At 38.6% G+C, this 14126-nt stretch overlaps 1 protein-coding gene across 1 annotated transcript in view; it reads right to left on the bottom strand.

Annotated features, from left to right (window-relative positions):
* Window positions 1–14126, bottom strand: part of CSMD2 (CUB and Sushi multiple domains 2) — a 914813-nt gene that overhangs the window by 272378 nt on the left and 628309 nt on the right. Inside the window, exons 21-22 of the mRNA XM_027864466.1 lie at window positions 13293–13481; window positions 8448–8617 (exon numbers count right to left, since the gene is read on the bottom strand). Coding sequence (XP_027720267.1) covers window positions 8448–8617; window positions 13293–13481 — 359 coding nt within the window. The remainder of the gene's footprint in view (window positions 1–8447; window positions 8618–13292; window positions 13482–14126) is intronic.

Genomic DNA, 14126 nt, shown 5'->3' with positions numbered 1-14126 from the left:
GGCTATAATAAGTAATACAGTTGCATCGAAATGGAAACTTGAGAAGACCCAACTGTGATGGTACACAGAGTTTCAGAGCTTTGGCGAGTGTTCTTTTTTTGTTGTTCAGACTGTAGACCTTATTTTGGAAGATAGGAACACTCTGAAGAATTCTGAGGAAGAAGATAATACCATGCCCATCAATCCTAGAATTTCTTCCAAACCAAGGAAAAGTCTAACACCAAAGGGACCACAAGACACCTTGACTACTAGCCTGTCAAGGTTGAAAATATGATTCTACTGCCCACCTTATGTTGTAGAGCATGATAATCAGAAGATAACTCATCATATTCCATTTGATTGTGTTCCTACAAAAGGCAGCTTATAAGAGTGGGGTGACAGATAGTAGGAGAGAGAGACAGAAACTGAGAAAGACATATAGACAGAGACAGACACAAAGAGACATAGAGAAAGACGGAAAGAGACAGAGGCAGGCAGATGCAGAAAGATAGAGATAGGGAAACAGAGAGAGAGAGAGAATTTTTAAGACAGACAGCAGACTCCTCTATCTGTGCCAAGGACACACAAATAGTCCACAGAAGTATTAGAAAGGTGTATAGAAAGAACAATTTCATACCCCACACTCAACAGATCTAGAAAATAAATACAGGTTATAGTAAAAAGAAGGTTAAACTGGACCATTTATATATGCAGTATCACTACCTCTGAATTTCTTACCTAGCCTTAATCACTCAATAGGCATTGCTTCAGTTAAACTGAGACCTGGGAAAGACCTCAGCTTAAAAAGCCACGGTCTCCCACTACATCAGGGTCATCTCCAGTCGCCTTGATCTACATCTTGCTACTGGACCCAGATGGCTCCAGAAGAGAAAATGAGGCTGGTGACTTTGCATTGTCCACCTCATTTAAATCTAATTCACTTGCATGTCATGATATCACCTTCCTGACGTCATGGTCCTCTTCAATAACAAAGGATAAACAACAACAACCTCTGACAGAGAATATACCCTTTGCTAGGAATACTACCAAAGGAAATGAAAAAAAAAAAACCCAAAAGGCTTATTAGCATGTGCTTCCTGTTTTATTGTTTCTAAAATTCCAGAGTTGGGAGCCTGGCAAGTCTTTTCTCTGCCCTATTTGCTGAGCAACTGTCATATGGGAGCTATCAGAATATATTTTTTTCAGTCTCCTTGATGAGATTGGGATCTGGACCCCAGAAGGGAAAAACCTAGACTTTTCCACTAGGCCAATCTCTGGCGTTCCCCTGGGAAATGATGGGGTTATGTGCCCACCATCCAGTTTGAAAACCCTTAGATTTTTAGATTCCCTTTACCTCCCTTCCAAAGCTTCGGCCTCGCCTTTTGACCTTATTCATATGCATTTTTCTTTCCTGGCCCCAAAAGAACCTGGCTTCAGTTTGTCTGAAGTCCCAGGAAAACCTTAAAGTTTTAGAAACTGCCTTATCTCCACTTGAAAGCAAGCTTCCCCCCTTCCAGCTCCCTTCATTATCTATTCTCATTGTCTGTTCAAATCTCTCAGACATGCCAAACAGAAATTCTCACCTGGACCCTTTTTCTCAACTGGCCTTTCATTGTGGCTACACCCAATCTCCCTTCCATTGTTTGCCTTCCTGGTCATTTCTCACCCTTAATCCTAGCTAGGTGTCACAAGGTCCAGGACCCAGGAGTTCTGTTCACCCCAGCTTACTAGCCACTCCCATCCAGATCTCCCTAGGCCCTGGCTCCCATCACTCCAAACTGCTTGGCCACTCCTAAATCCCTCCCACAGTCTTTCTGTACTTAAGATTTACCTTTGCCCCATTCTGATACTCGAAATTTCTCATGCCTAGAGGCTGAGCTGTTCCCAAGCCCGCACTAGTGTCACCTGGCCTCCTTAGCCCCCAGCCCCCATTTAGAAGCTAAGCTGTTCTCATGCCCAGAGGCTGAGACTCTCAAGTCCTTGTCCTCACTAGTGTGACCTGGCCTATAGGTGATTTATCTTTAATAACCCTTTTCTCTGACTGGAAGAAGATCTGGGTTGAATTCTTTCAGGCAGATCTGTGCTGCGATCTAGGGCTTTTTCCCAGCACCCCAAAACCTCCCGTGATCTTGGGGTGCCTCTGTGCATCTAGGAGCACCCCACAACCCCCCCTTCATCCTGGCCTTTTTACTCTATGGTTTTCCATTCATTTTCACTTCTCTGGCTAAGAGTAAAGCATATAGTATAGCAAGGTTGCTAAGGCCTCTTATTTTGGAACTTAACACCTACTCAATGAAACATAGGAGAGGCAGGTAACCTATGCCAAGCTGGGCTGTACATGATGCATTTTAAGGATTTCTTCAGTGGTCTTTATTTTTCCCATAATTAAAGCCTAGTTTTATAGGTTGGTTTGTTTTTGAGCTTATTTCCTCAAGGTGATCAATGTGCATTTTAGTCTGAGTATTTGGTGAATACAGCTGATATTTAGAGAGATCTGTGTGTAGGTGTATATGTGCCTATGTACACATGTGTGCTTTCTCCTTTCACTCCCTCCAATCTATCTTTTCCAGAAAAATTTTTCATTTGCACAGACCTGCTTATGCTACCAAATCACAGACCATAGAGTATGAGCTGGAAGGGGTCTAGTGGCAAGAGATTAATCTAGACAATGGTTATGACAATATAAATTTTAAAAGAATGTGAAAAGGCAACTGCATTCATATTAACTGTATTACCAATCCTGGTCCAAGAACCAGATGACAACACACACTTAAGAGAGATACAGACACCATGGGAATGGAATATTACATGTCAGATCATTGTTTTGCTGTTCAGTTTTACTTAACTGTTTTTTACTGTTACCATGGAAGATTTAAGGGCAGGGATATTTCATAAAATGAACACAGCATAACGAATATAAGACATTTTTAAAAAAGTTAATCACTATAGGTCAGTGGACTTGGCTTTAATTCCTGGCAAAATTCTAGAATGATAAAGAGGATAGTTTGTGAACATCCAAAAAGTGAAGAGGTGATCAAAAAGAGATAATATTGTTTCATTAGGAACAAGTCATGCCAAATATAAATAAATAAATCAACAAGGGTTTATTAAATTAAAAATGAGACATCTTCTGCATTCAAAGAACTTATATTCTATTTGAGGATATAATACTTTCACAGGTAATTATTATGTGATATAATGACAAAAAAAGGGATTGGATATGGGATTTCCTAGCTATAGAGAACTCCCAAATGAAGAAATTCCCTTTACAGAAGTAGGTTAACATATCTTCTGTATCTTTTAGTCTTGATAATTTGTACAGGGTCCTATAACCAGCATGTTTCAGAGGCAGGCCTTGAATTCTGGTTCTGAGGCTAGCTATGTCATGGTATATGTGAATCATATACATTCTCAAGAAGTTCACAGTCTAATGAGTGTAGATAACATGCAAACCACTAGGTACAAAGAAAATATATATGTATGATAAAGTGGAGGTAATCAGCAGAAGGAAGAGACTATCATTAATAGGGACTATGAAAAGAATCTTGTAGAAAGTGGCATTTTATCTGAAATTTGAAGGGAGGGTAAAAATTCTTGGCATGAGAGACAAGCAGTGAAAAATGCATGGAGTCAGAAGATGGAGTGCCTTGTGTAAGGAACAGGAGACTGACAAAGCAGAAGGGGGCCGGCTGATGAAAGGCTTTGAACACCAGAGGATATTCTATTTGATCCTGGGGATGACAGGGAGGCCCTGGAGTTGACTGAACAGGGAAAGGGGACAGGGGAAAGAGGTGAGGCCCTGGATGACACGGTGAGACCTGACCATTAAGATCAGTCTTGACAGCTGAATGGAGGAAGGACTGGAGTGAAGAGAGACTTGAGACAGACATTTTAACCAGGAGGTTTTATTTTATTTTATTTTATTAGAGTAGTCTAGGTATGAGGTGATGAGGGCCTGTATCAAGGTGCCAGAATAGAGAAAGGGGGTGTTTATGAGAGATATTAGGAAGAAATCAACAGGACTTAGCAACAGACTGGATATGGAGGGTGAGAGTGAGGAATCAATGATGACAATGAGGCTGTAAACCTGGGTGAGGGGGAGATTGGTGGTGCCCTTCAGAGTAAGAGGGAAATTACAAGAGAAAAGGAATTGAGAAGAAAGATAATGAGTTCAAGTTTGAACATGATGATCAGTCAATCAATATTTATTAAGTACCCTAGGGAAACGAAAAGAAGCAAAAGATAATCCCTATCCTCAAGGAGCCTAATGAGGGAGACAATTTGCAAACAAATAATTACAAAGCAAGCTATAAACAGGATAGAGGAAATAATTAACAAAGGGAAGGTGCTGAAATTTAGAGGGGTTGGGAAAGGCCTCCTGTTGAAAGTGGAATTTTAGTTGGGACATAAAGGAAGCCAAGGAGGTCAGAAGCTAGAGAAAAGTTGAGAGAGCATTACAGGAATGAGGTACAGCCAGAGAGAACATCCAGAATGCAGAGATGGCGTGTATCGTTTGTGGAATAGCCTGGAGGCCAGTGTCACTGGATCAAAGAGTATGTGTGGAGGAATAAAGTGAAAGAACACTGGAAAGGGTAGGAGGGGACTAGGCTATGAAGGCCTGTGAATGCCAAATGGAACACTTTGTATTTGATTCTGGGGTCAATAGGGAGTCACTGAAGTTAATTGAGTAGGGGAATGACATGATCAGACCTGCACTTTAGTGGCTGAATGGATTAGAAATAGAGAGATGTGAGGCAGGCAGACCCACCAGCAGGCTACCACAATAATCTTGGCACGAGGTTTTGAAGGCTTGCACTAGAGTATATCCAGTTTGAGCTGTCTAATAGGCAGTTAGAGATATAAGAACGAAAGTTAGAAAAGTAAGTTAGGGCTGGATAATTAGAACTAAGAATCATCAGCGTAGGGATGATTGAATCCATGGGAGCTTATGAGATCACCAGTAAAACAGAATCAATACAACTGGTAAAACACAATGGTCAATGTTAGAACCATTCTACCTAATTTAAATGACATGTTTTTCTTTTGTGTTAATAATAGATAATGTTTCCCTTCATTCAGAGAATAAACTTTGTAAAGGAATTTCTTTGAATCTTTTCAGGACAGGTTCATCATTAATGATAAAGCACATAAAATCATATTTCAAATAATCTTGATAATTTCAAAATTTTTGGATGACTTGTCAGATCTGATTAGGTTATTAGTTTTTAACTTGGAATGTGGCTAACAAAGAACTCACACTAGGAGTAGAAGTATAAGTTTTCTCTTCAATCTACAATCTCCTTGAAGCAACATTTTTAGATAATTTTCTATTTTATAATGATTAGTTTAGTTAAAATTAGATAACACAGATAAACTGGATTTCTGTGCAATACACTGAAATTGAATAAACAAGTGAAGTTGCCAGTACCAGCTCCTCCACTTTGGAGAATTTCTACTTTTCCCTCGAGACATAATGTATACTTTAATGTCATGGACCAAATAAGGGTGCCAGACTCAATATGTATTAAACATGAATAACTTACATTCTCTTTTTTTAGATAAAAAAGAATATAAATAGAAAGTCAATTTTTTTTTCTCCAGGATCCCAATAAATTGTTATGTATACCCTGTTGCATGCATACATACCACTTGGAGATCACAGTTGTAGACAATAGTTAACCCAATTTTGGAAAAAGCTCCAGTCTCTCATGCTATACTTATGGACAAGATGGAGATATATGAGTTGGATAGTAAAGTTAGGTGAATTCAGAAGTAGCTGAATTACTATCCCACCACCACCACTACTCCGCACTCCTCTCTCCCCCACAAAAATTGTAAATAGTCATTGATACTTCAATGTTCATTTGGAGTGAGTAGCGTATAGAACACTCCAGGAATCTGTTCCTGGCCTTGTATCTAACATCTTTATCAATGATCTGGATGAAGGCACTGATGGCATGTTTTATCAAATTTGCAGATCAATATTATGAGGTATCGCTAGCCACACTACCTATATCACAGTATAACAGTAAATAGCAGATATCTTATATCTATTTGAATGGGCCATAATAAAAATACAGAGAATTCATAAGTAACCATAAATGAAACAATGAAGAGTGAAGAGAGCAAACTCTAGAGAATAATATAAACAATGTCAGCAATAATGTACATGAAATCCATACTAAATTTTGTTTGAACTAGATTAACTACAATGAATAATCTTAAATCCAGTGCAAAGGATGAAAGCAGACATCTAACACCTTAGTAAAGAAGTGAAAAGACAATGAGAAAAGGCAAGCTAGTGTCAGACTTTGAGGAGCCTTAAAGGTCAAAATGTAAGAATTAGTATTTAATCTCAGGGGCAATTGAGAGCCACTGAATGTTTTTGAAAGAAGTGTTAACCTAGTTGACAACTTTGACACCTGAACCTTAAGAACATTATTTGGGGAATATGTGTAAAGGATGAATTAGAGAGGAGATAGACTAAGAAAGAAAGAACACCAATTAGGTGACTATTACAAACAGTCCAGGTAAAAAGTAAAGAAAGAGGGCTAGACTAGAATGGTGGCAAGTATGTCTGGGGCATTCCTATTTCCATGTGGTGCTCTCCTCCCCCTACTTAATATGAACAATATTCAGGGTCATTTTCCTAGGTGAGATGCTTAGTGACTGGTAAATTCAAATAAGCTAGGAGTTGGACTACCTACCTGGTCTCTACATTATCTTTTTTAAAGTTAGCCCTTCCTGCTAAAATTCTAAAACAACAGGGGAAGTTCCAGAGTCAGGTAAGTGGAGGATCATGTGCAAATATGAGGTATAGGAGATTCTTCTTTATAAGAAGATGAGGTAGCAGTACTATAATGTTATAAATCAGAAGACCAAAGAACCAAGGCTCAGAGCTACCTTTTCCATGAATCTTTAACTGTACTCCATCAGGAACCTTACCCTAAGGACTGCAAAAGGCCCTTTCCTCACTAATGAATTTAACATTATAGAATATCATCATGTATTACATTTATCTAAGTTTGTATTATTCTCCTACTAAGTGATAAGCTCCATGAGAGTAGGGACTTTATCTTAGCTTTGTATTTCACACACACACAACCCAATGCTCTGTATACACTAGGTGCCTGATAAAGTTTTGTTGAATTGAACTACAATCCTGCAAAGTGATATGAAGACTGAATAAGCTGCCATACCTCCCCATAACCAAGAAGAAAAGAGAAGGCTAAGGGAGAATCAGGGGTACCACCCTGACAATTAAGCCATCTTTTCTTTCTTTTTTTTTTTTGTGAAATACACTTGCAGGACTTGCGCTCATCATTCTTTCCCCACACAATCCAATTAATAACCAACTAAAAGACAAGCAAGCTATTCACTTCAAACTTGGGTTTGAATTCCTCTTGGTCGGTAGAGTCTTACACCTGTCACTCCATGCCTGGATCTTTTTCCTTATCTTTAGAACAAAAGGTGTGCCTAGATGATCTCTCAGGTGCCTTTCAGCTCTAAAGCCATTAACCTAAATCAAAACTGACTGAAAGCACTTCACTAAATACCCAGGAGCAGCTTTCAATAGTTTACTCATGCTAGAATTCACTGCTCTGAGCCATTCCCCATCTGTGCTGTGGAGAATTCACACAAGGAAAGGGACTAGCCCCATGTCTGTTAAACATTTTTACTGAAGCATACACAGCCACAACCACCCAAACAAGTACCTCTTCTGATTACCCAGAATAGAGAGGCTACCGTGACAAATTAATGCATAGTACACTTAGGTTGACTCTCTAGGAAAGTAGGCTGAGATACCCCTATTCTTCTAGGGCAAGGGTTTCCAATCTGGAGATCATTTTTTTAATATTATGATAAATGCATTTCAATATAACTGGTTTCTTTTATCGTCTTATGTATTTTATTTTATGGATTTAAAAACATGATTTTGAGAAGTCCATAGGCTTCACCAGTCTGCCAAAGGGGCCCATGACACAAAGAAAGTTAAGAACCCCTGCTCTTGGGGGATGTTAAGATAGCCACAAATATTGTATTGCATGACTGTATATCCAAACATACAACACTGAATTGTCACCTCCCCCTCCCCTTTTTTTTTTGATGAGGCAATTGGGGTTAAGTGACTTGCCCAGAGTCACACAGATAGTAAATGTTATATGTCTGAGGCCGGATTTGAACTCAGGTCCTCCTGACTCCAGAGCCTGTGCTCTATCCACTGGGCAACCTAGCTGCCTCCTCCCCTTCTTTTCTAAGCTAAATTCTACTCAATTCAACAATCGTTTATGACATGTCAACACTCTGTCAGGACTTAGGGAGAGAAGAAAAAAATTAAGAGGATCCTTACCATCAGGGAGTTTATATTCTATTAAGATGAGGAAAAAAATAAAACACTGCAGATAATTCAACAAACAACATAGACAACTAAAAGCTTAATGAATTCAAATATATACTCTAAGCCTCACCTTGAGAATGTCTCCTTCATAGAGGTCAAATGTCTTAGCTTTAAGCTGAATCCCTTTTCCTGGCTGAGTCTGGATGGAGTAGATACACTCATGATTGTTATTGTAGTTCACAGGAAAGTTGGGGGACAGCAGGATGCCTTGAGTCCCAGTGACAGATGACCCACATTCAGCTAGAAACAGACATAGTGATCATAGATGAGTCCCCTACTTTGACAGGGAAATACAGAATTCAGAGTATCACCAAATATATTTGTATCAAATGTATTTGTACATAATTGGTTAGTCTGTCTCCATTACTCTCTTAAATCCTTCCCCACAACTTTGTTTTATGAAATTCAACTTGGTTTATAGATTTTCACAGTAAAATGAATGACCAAGATGAAGAAGGGGAGACCATATGAGAGCATACAATGCCTCTTCGATTTAGAAAGGTTGAAAGCAGAGTCATGAAAGAAATGTAAATGGGGAACACAGTCTTACTGACTACATTATGAATAGCAAAATGGAAAGTGTGGGGTTGTTCAAGCTTAAAGTAGATCATTTCAGGAAAATTATAAGGAAGTCATAATGAACTATTCTGGGCTCACCTATGGGTTAATGCTTTATTCTCTCGACTAGGGTAACATCCTACCTAAATGGACACTTTATCTTTCCAAGTTTGTCTCATCTATGGAATCAGAAGACTGGGCTGAAGCATCTAACAGATTCCTTTCAATTCTGATAGTTTGTCATTATAAATGCATTTTAACAAACATTTTCTGGAAACACTGCTCAACCATCCTTAAGGACAGCCAAACTTGAAAGGGTTAATATTAATAATAATTTAAAGAACATACTATGTAAAAACACCTGTTCTGGGTGACAGGGATCAAAAGATGAGACAGTCATAATATTCTCCAAGGGACTAATGGAGAAATAACACATGTACTTAAATCACAAGTTCTAGAAAAGATTCCTATTCATATATTGGATGGTGCTCTGAGATTTCTTCTAGTTCTGCGATTAATATTTGCAAACTAATATTTGTAAAACTATCTTAAACATTATGAAGTAAATATGCAGAACCATTTAAACCAAAAAATTATACAAGTCAAAAATTAACAGTTCCAGAAGAACTTAGACAAATTCTTTGAATTATCCAAGTTATTCAGAGAAGTTAATGTATTTCGGGTATGTCTATGACCTGTAATGTCAAGTTAAGTGACAACATGCTACTCTCCCCCCAAAAATCCCTCAGTGCCAACCAAGGAGCATAATGCACTAAATAGATATGGAAATGAACATAGGGCTACTCTTCTTGTACAGTCTTGAGTGCCGATGTCTACTGTGTGTAAAAATGGGATGTTTTAGTTGAAGTTTACATGGTATCCCCAAAATTCTGAAAGTTCACAGTAGTGTATCCAGGGGAACTAAAGAAATGGGAACTCTATGACTAGTTCTATATGTTTATTCTATATTGTATAAGGGAGGTCTTCAAAGAATCATAGCATGTCACTCTCCTTCAAGCATCCTTAAATCCAGTCAATCTGGCCTTCTTGCTATTCCCCACACATGAAAATTTCCCTCCCGTCTCCATGACCTGGCACAGGTTGTTCTCCATGCCTTGTATGCACTACCTCCTCATTCTCACTTAGTTTCCTTAAAAGCTCAAATGCAACATTCCAAATAAATTCCTTCCTTATTCTCCCAGCTGCCGGTGCCTTCTCTGCCACACCTTGATAAATTAAGTGGTATTTAAACTGTATAAATTTTAGACAGAGATTCTGTTTGTTACAGTGTTAAAATCAATGCATTTTGAGTCAGGGAAGCTGAATACCATACCAGTCCTGACCCTACCTGTCCTTCTGACACTATCTACCTGACCTTTGGCAAATCACTTAAACTCTCCAGATCTTAATGTCCTCATCTCTAAAATAAGGGAATTCAAATCAATGGCCTCTTAGGTCTCTTCCAGTTTGGAATCTATATGAATGTTGTCTCCCTCTACAGAATGTAAGCTCCTAGAAACAAGTAACTGTTTAGTGCCTGCCATATAAATGCTTAATAAATATTTATTAACTGATTATTGATTAAAATCATCTCAGGGCTTCAAATGGTGATGCAATACAGTACAGTAGAAAGATCACTGGATTTGGAGTAAAAAAACTGAATTTTAATTCTTGCTCTGTCACTTGTTACCTGTGTAACTATGACCATGATATTCATTCGTGGCCTGTTTCCCCATTCATAAAATAAGGAGGTTAGACTGGATGACCTCTAAGTCCTTTCCAGATCGATGATCCAACCTACCTCATGGAAAGGTTGTGAGAATTGTGAAATAATGTATATAATGCCTACAACAAACCTATCAATTACTCCAATGAGCTTCCTGCCTGCCCACCCCAACTCCAAAGTTCTCCTACTTCCTTAGAGAAAGGAAACTCTAGGAAAGCCCTCTATCGGGGAATCATAGACCTGAGGCTAAGGGATAAGGGATTTTTATAATAAGTCATTACCAACAAACCTTTATCAATAAAGTATACACTACATACTGAGTTTGATTTGGATTGTCCTGCTAGGAAGAGGAGGGAATGAGGTCAAGACTTCTTAGTTCTTAGTTTGTCAACACAAACTAAAATGGGGAGAAGAAGAGAGCACGTCCCGTGGAACTTTTACTCAGGAGAAGTAATGGAGGTCTAATTCCTGGACAGTTGGCCCCATGGCCTGTGCTGGCTGGCTCTAGAGAAAGAATCTGTTCTCTCTCAAGGATAGTTAAAAGATCCATTTCAGAGTTGGCAAGAGATTGTCCTACAAGCTGCTGGTTCACTGATAGACAACAGAATGATGGAAGAATACTACCCTGGAAATCAGAAGATTTGGGTCCAGATCTCAGCTCCAAAACTTATTACAATATTCACTGTTTATTACTTCAGGTTCCTCATCTGTAAAATGGAGGCAATAATATGTATACAACTTGGTTCATGGGGCTATTGTGAAGAAAACACTGTGTATTGGATTATAAATTCCAGGGGCTTAATCATTTTAATATTGAATCCCCTTGTTGCACAAAGTAAGCACGTAATAATTGTTTGTTCAAATAAATTAAATTATATCTAACTGACGTGAATTAAACCAATTTAAAATGTGAACTTCATTATCACTTTCATCTTCTGGTCTTATAGTGTTGTCCCCATCTTAAAGTCCTCTTCATCTTCACTCTTGGGAAAGGAAAGGATTTGCCTCAATTCACAAAGTAAGGGAGCTGTATTAAATGATCTCAAAGGTCCCTTCCAACTTTAAATCCTCTGAAATGGATCTGTGCTAGCGCAGATCACCCAAGCAAACCCCAATGATAAGAATCAGTGGATCACGGGTTTAGAGCTGGAAAGGACTTCTAAGGCTATTTAGTTCAAACCAGTCATATTATCAATGAGGAAATGAGGCCCAAAGAGGTTAAATGACTCGTTCAAAATAATGCAGGTAGTAAATAGCAAAGAAAGGATTTGAAACTGAGTCTTCTGATTTCAAGTCCAGACCACAGGATCTCCCAGACAGGAAAGAACTTCTGCTAACTTCATGGACTATTCAATGAAGGATTTCCAGGATATCCTTAGATCTACTCAAAGCAATTAGAAGAACAGGAATGAAGAATGGACTCTGACCCCAGGGCTGAAAGAGCTTATTTAGAATGGCCAAACAAATTGTTAGACATTAATTTAAAGGGATATTACTACACTGTAAGAAATTACAGATATAATGATTTCAGAGAACCATGGAAAGACTTATATGAATTGATGAAGAACGAAGTAAGCAGAACTAGGAAAGCAATTGACACAATTACCACAACAATGTAAATGAAAAGAACACAAATCCAAAACTGAAAGTTGTGAAATTAAAATAATTGTTCTTGGTCTTGATGAAGAGTTGAAAAAATGTGCCTATTTTCAGAGGTGGGGAACCAAGGGTGTGAAATAATGTATATACAAATCTCGTGATTCCCAGGGTAGTGTTCTTCCATCACACTATACTGTTATCTATTTCTGAAATGGATCTTTTAACTATCCTCAAGAGAGAACAAAGTCCTTCCCTAGAGCCAGCCAGCACAGGCCATGGGGCCAAATGTCCAGGAATTACATATTGTATATACTATTGCATAATCGTTGATATACATACTGCTTGTTTTTGCTAAATTGATTTTTTTCCTCTTTTGTTTTTATGCTTTCTCTGAGTAAGAAAAATAAAACTGATGTAACAGAAGATAACAATAAATATTTAAAGTAAAAAAGGATCCTTCAAAGGGGGCTTGAATCTTTACCACATCCAGAACAATGATTTTCAATCCTACTATGAAAAGCTTATTTCCTTAGTTAAGGACCATCAAATGTTTAATAGTTCCCAAGATCACTAGGTTTTCTATCTTCTCTAATTTAGATTTCTGACATGGCAACTAAAAGTCTTTACCCTCTTCTTCTGTTTTCAAAGTTAGCGTTCATCATTGCTCTTCTAAGCTTGAAGACCAGTGTAAGGATTGCCTTGGCCTTCCAATCTCTAGGTACTTTGCCCCTCTTTCTTCCTAGTCTAGTATTGACCTAGATCTGACATCAACCTCCCTCTCCTGTTTCCTCAGGCCACAGGCTCTCTGAGGACAAGAATATATTTTCCTCTCCCTCTAAACGTCTCTGCTCAGTGAAGAGTTCTGCCTATAGGGAGTGATCAGGCTGGGGGAGCATATTTTTATGTATGGGTACGTTGGGATGTCTTGGGGGGGCATGAGAAAAAGAAGGGATGTTAACAGATCAAGGGTTGTCTTGCCTGTCCTTATTAGAAAATATTAGCCAAGCAAAATGAAAGCACATGACCACCTACCAACACACCTTGGCAGAGCCGAACTCCACACCCGACGTCTGCCCCCAAGGCATGTGATTCGGGCTACACCCTCAAGCCGGTACCCTGGGAAGCAGGAAAAAGTCAAGACATCGCCCACTCCAAACTGCAAACCCTTCCGGATACTGTATGCTGGGACCTCGGGCTCCTCACAGGGTTCCAAGTCATATTCTAAGAGAGATTAAAAAAGACAGAGAAACAAATACACTCAGAAAAGAAATATATAGACATACAGACACAATAAAATACAAGAAACACAATTAAAGATAAAGAATAAGAGAAACAGAGAAGAACAACAGGAGATGAATGAGATAAGAAAAAGGAAGAGATACAGAAAGATGGTCAAAGAGGGACAGGCAGAGAAAGAAAGAAAACACATACAGGTACATACCAACATATAAGACAAAGACATAGATAAAGATAGGAAGAAAGGTTATAGAGATATACAGAAAGACACACCCAAGGATTCAGAGAATGAAAATAGGAAAAGAGACAGAGACAGAAAGCAGAGGAAGAAAAAGAGAATTAGATAAAGGAAAAAGGTAAGGATGTATTTTGGGGTTATCTGTTATATGGGATTATTCCCCACCAGTTTCTTGCATTATGAAATTGTTGAAGTATATATTCAACAAATTCATCATCACACACCCCTAAGCTGGCCTATCTTCCCCTCTCATGGTAGGAACCATGTCCTCAAGTTGTTCTTTCTGTGCTCTCAGATCCAATTAGCTTCTTGACTCTGACTGTAAGGGGATAAGAATGGGGGTAGGGTGCATTTCAAAAGAAGAATGTGGAGAGGACAAAATTTAACCCCAA

Source organism: Vombatus ursinus, unplaced genomic scaffold (genome assembly GCF_900497805.2).
Source record: "Vombatus ursinus unplaced genomic scaffold, bare-nosed wombat genome assembly UNPS02014775.1, whole genome shotgun sequence".
NCBI classification, from domain to species: domain Eukaryota; kingdom Metazoa; phylum Chordata; class Mammalia; order Diprotodontia; family Vombatidae; genus Vombatus; species Vombatus ursinus.
Note: the sequence above shows the minus strand (reverse complement) of the source record. Positions and strands in the feature narration are given on the sequence as shown.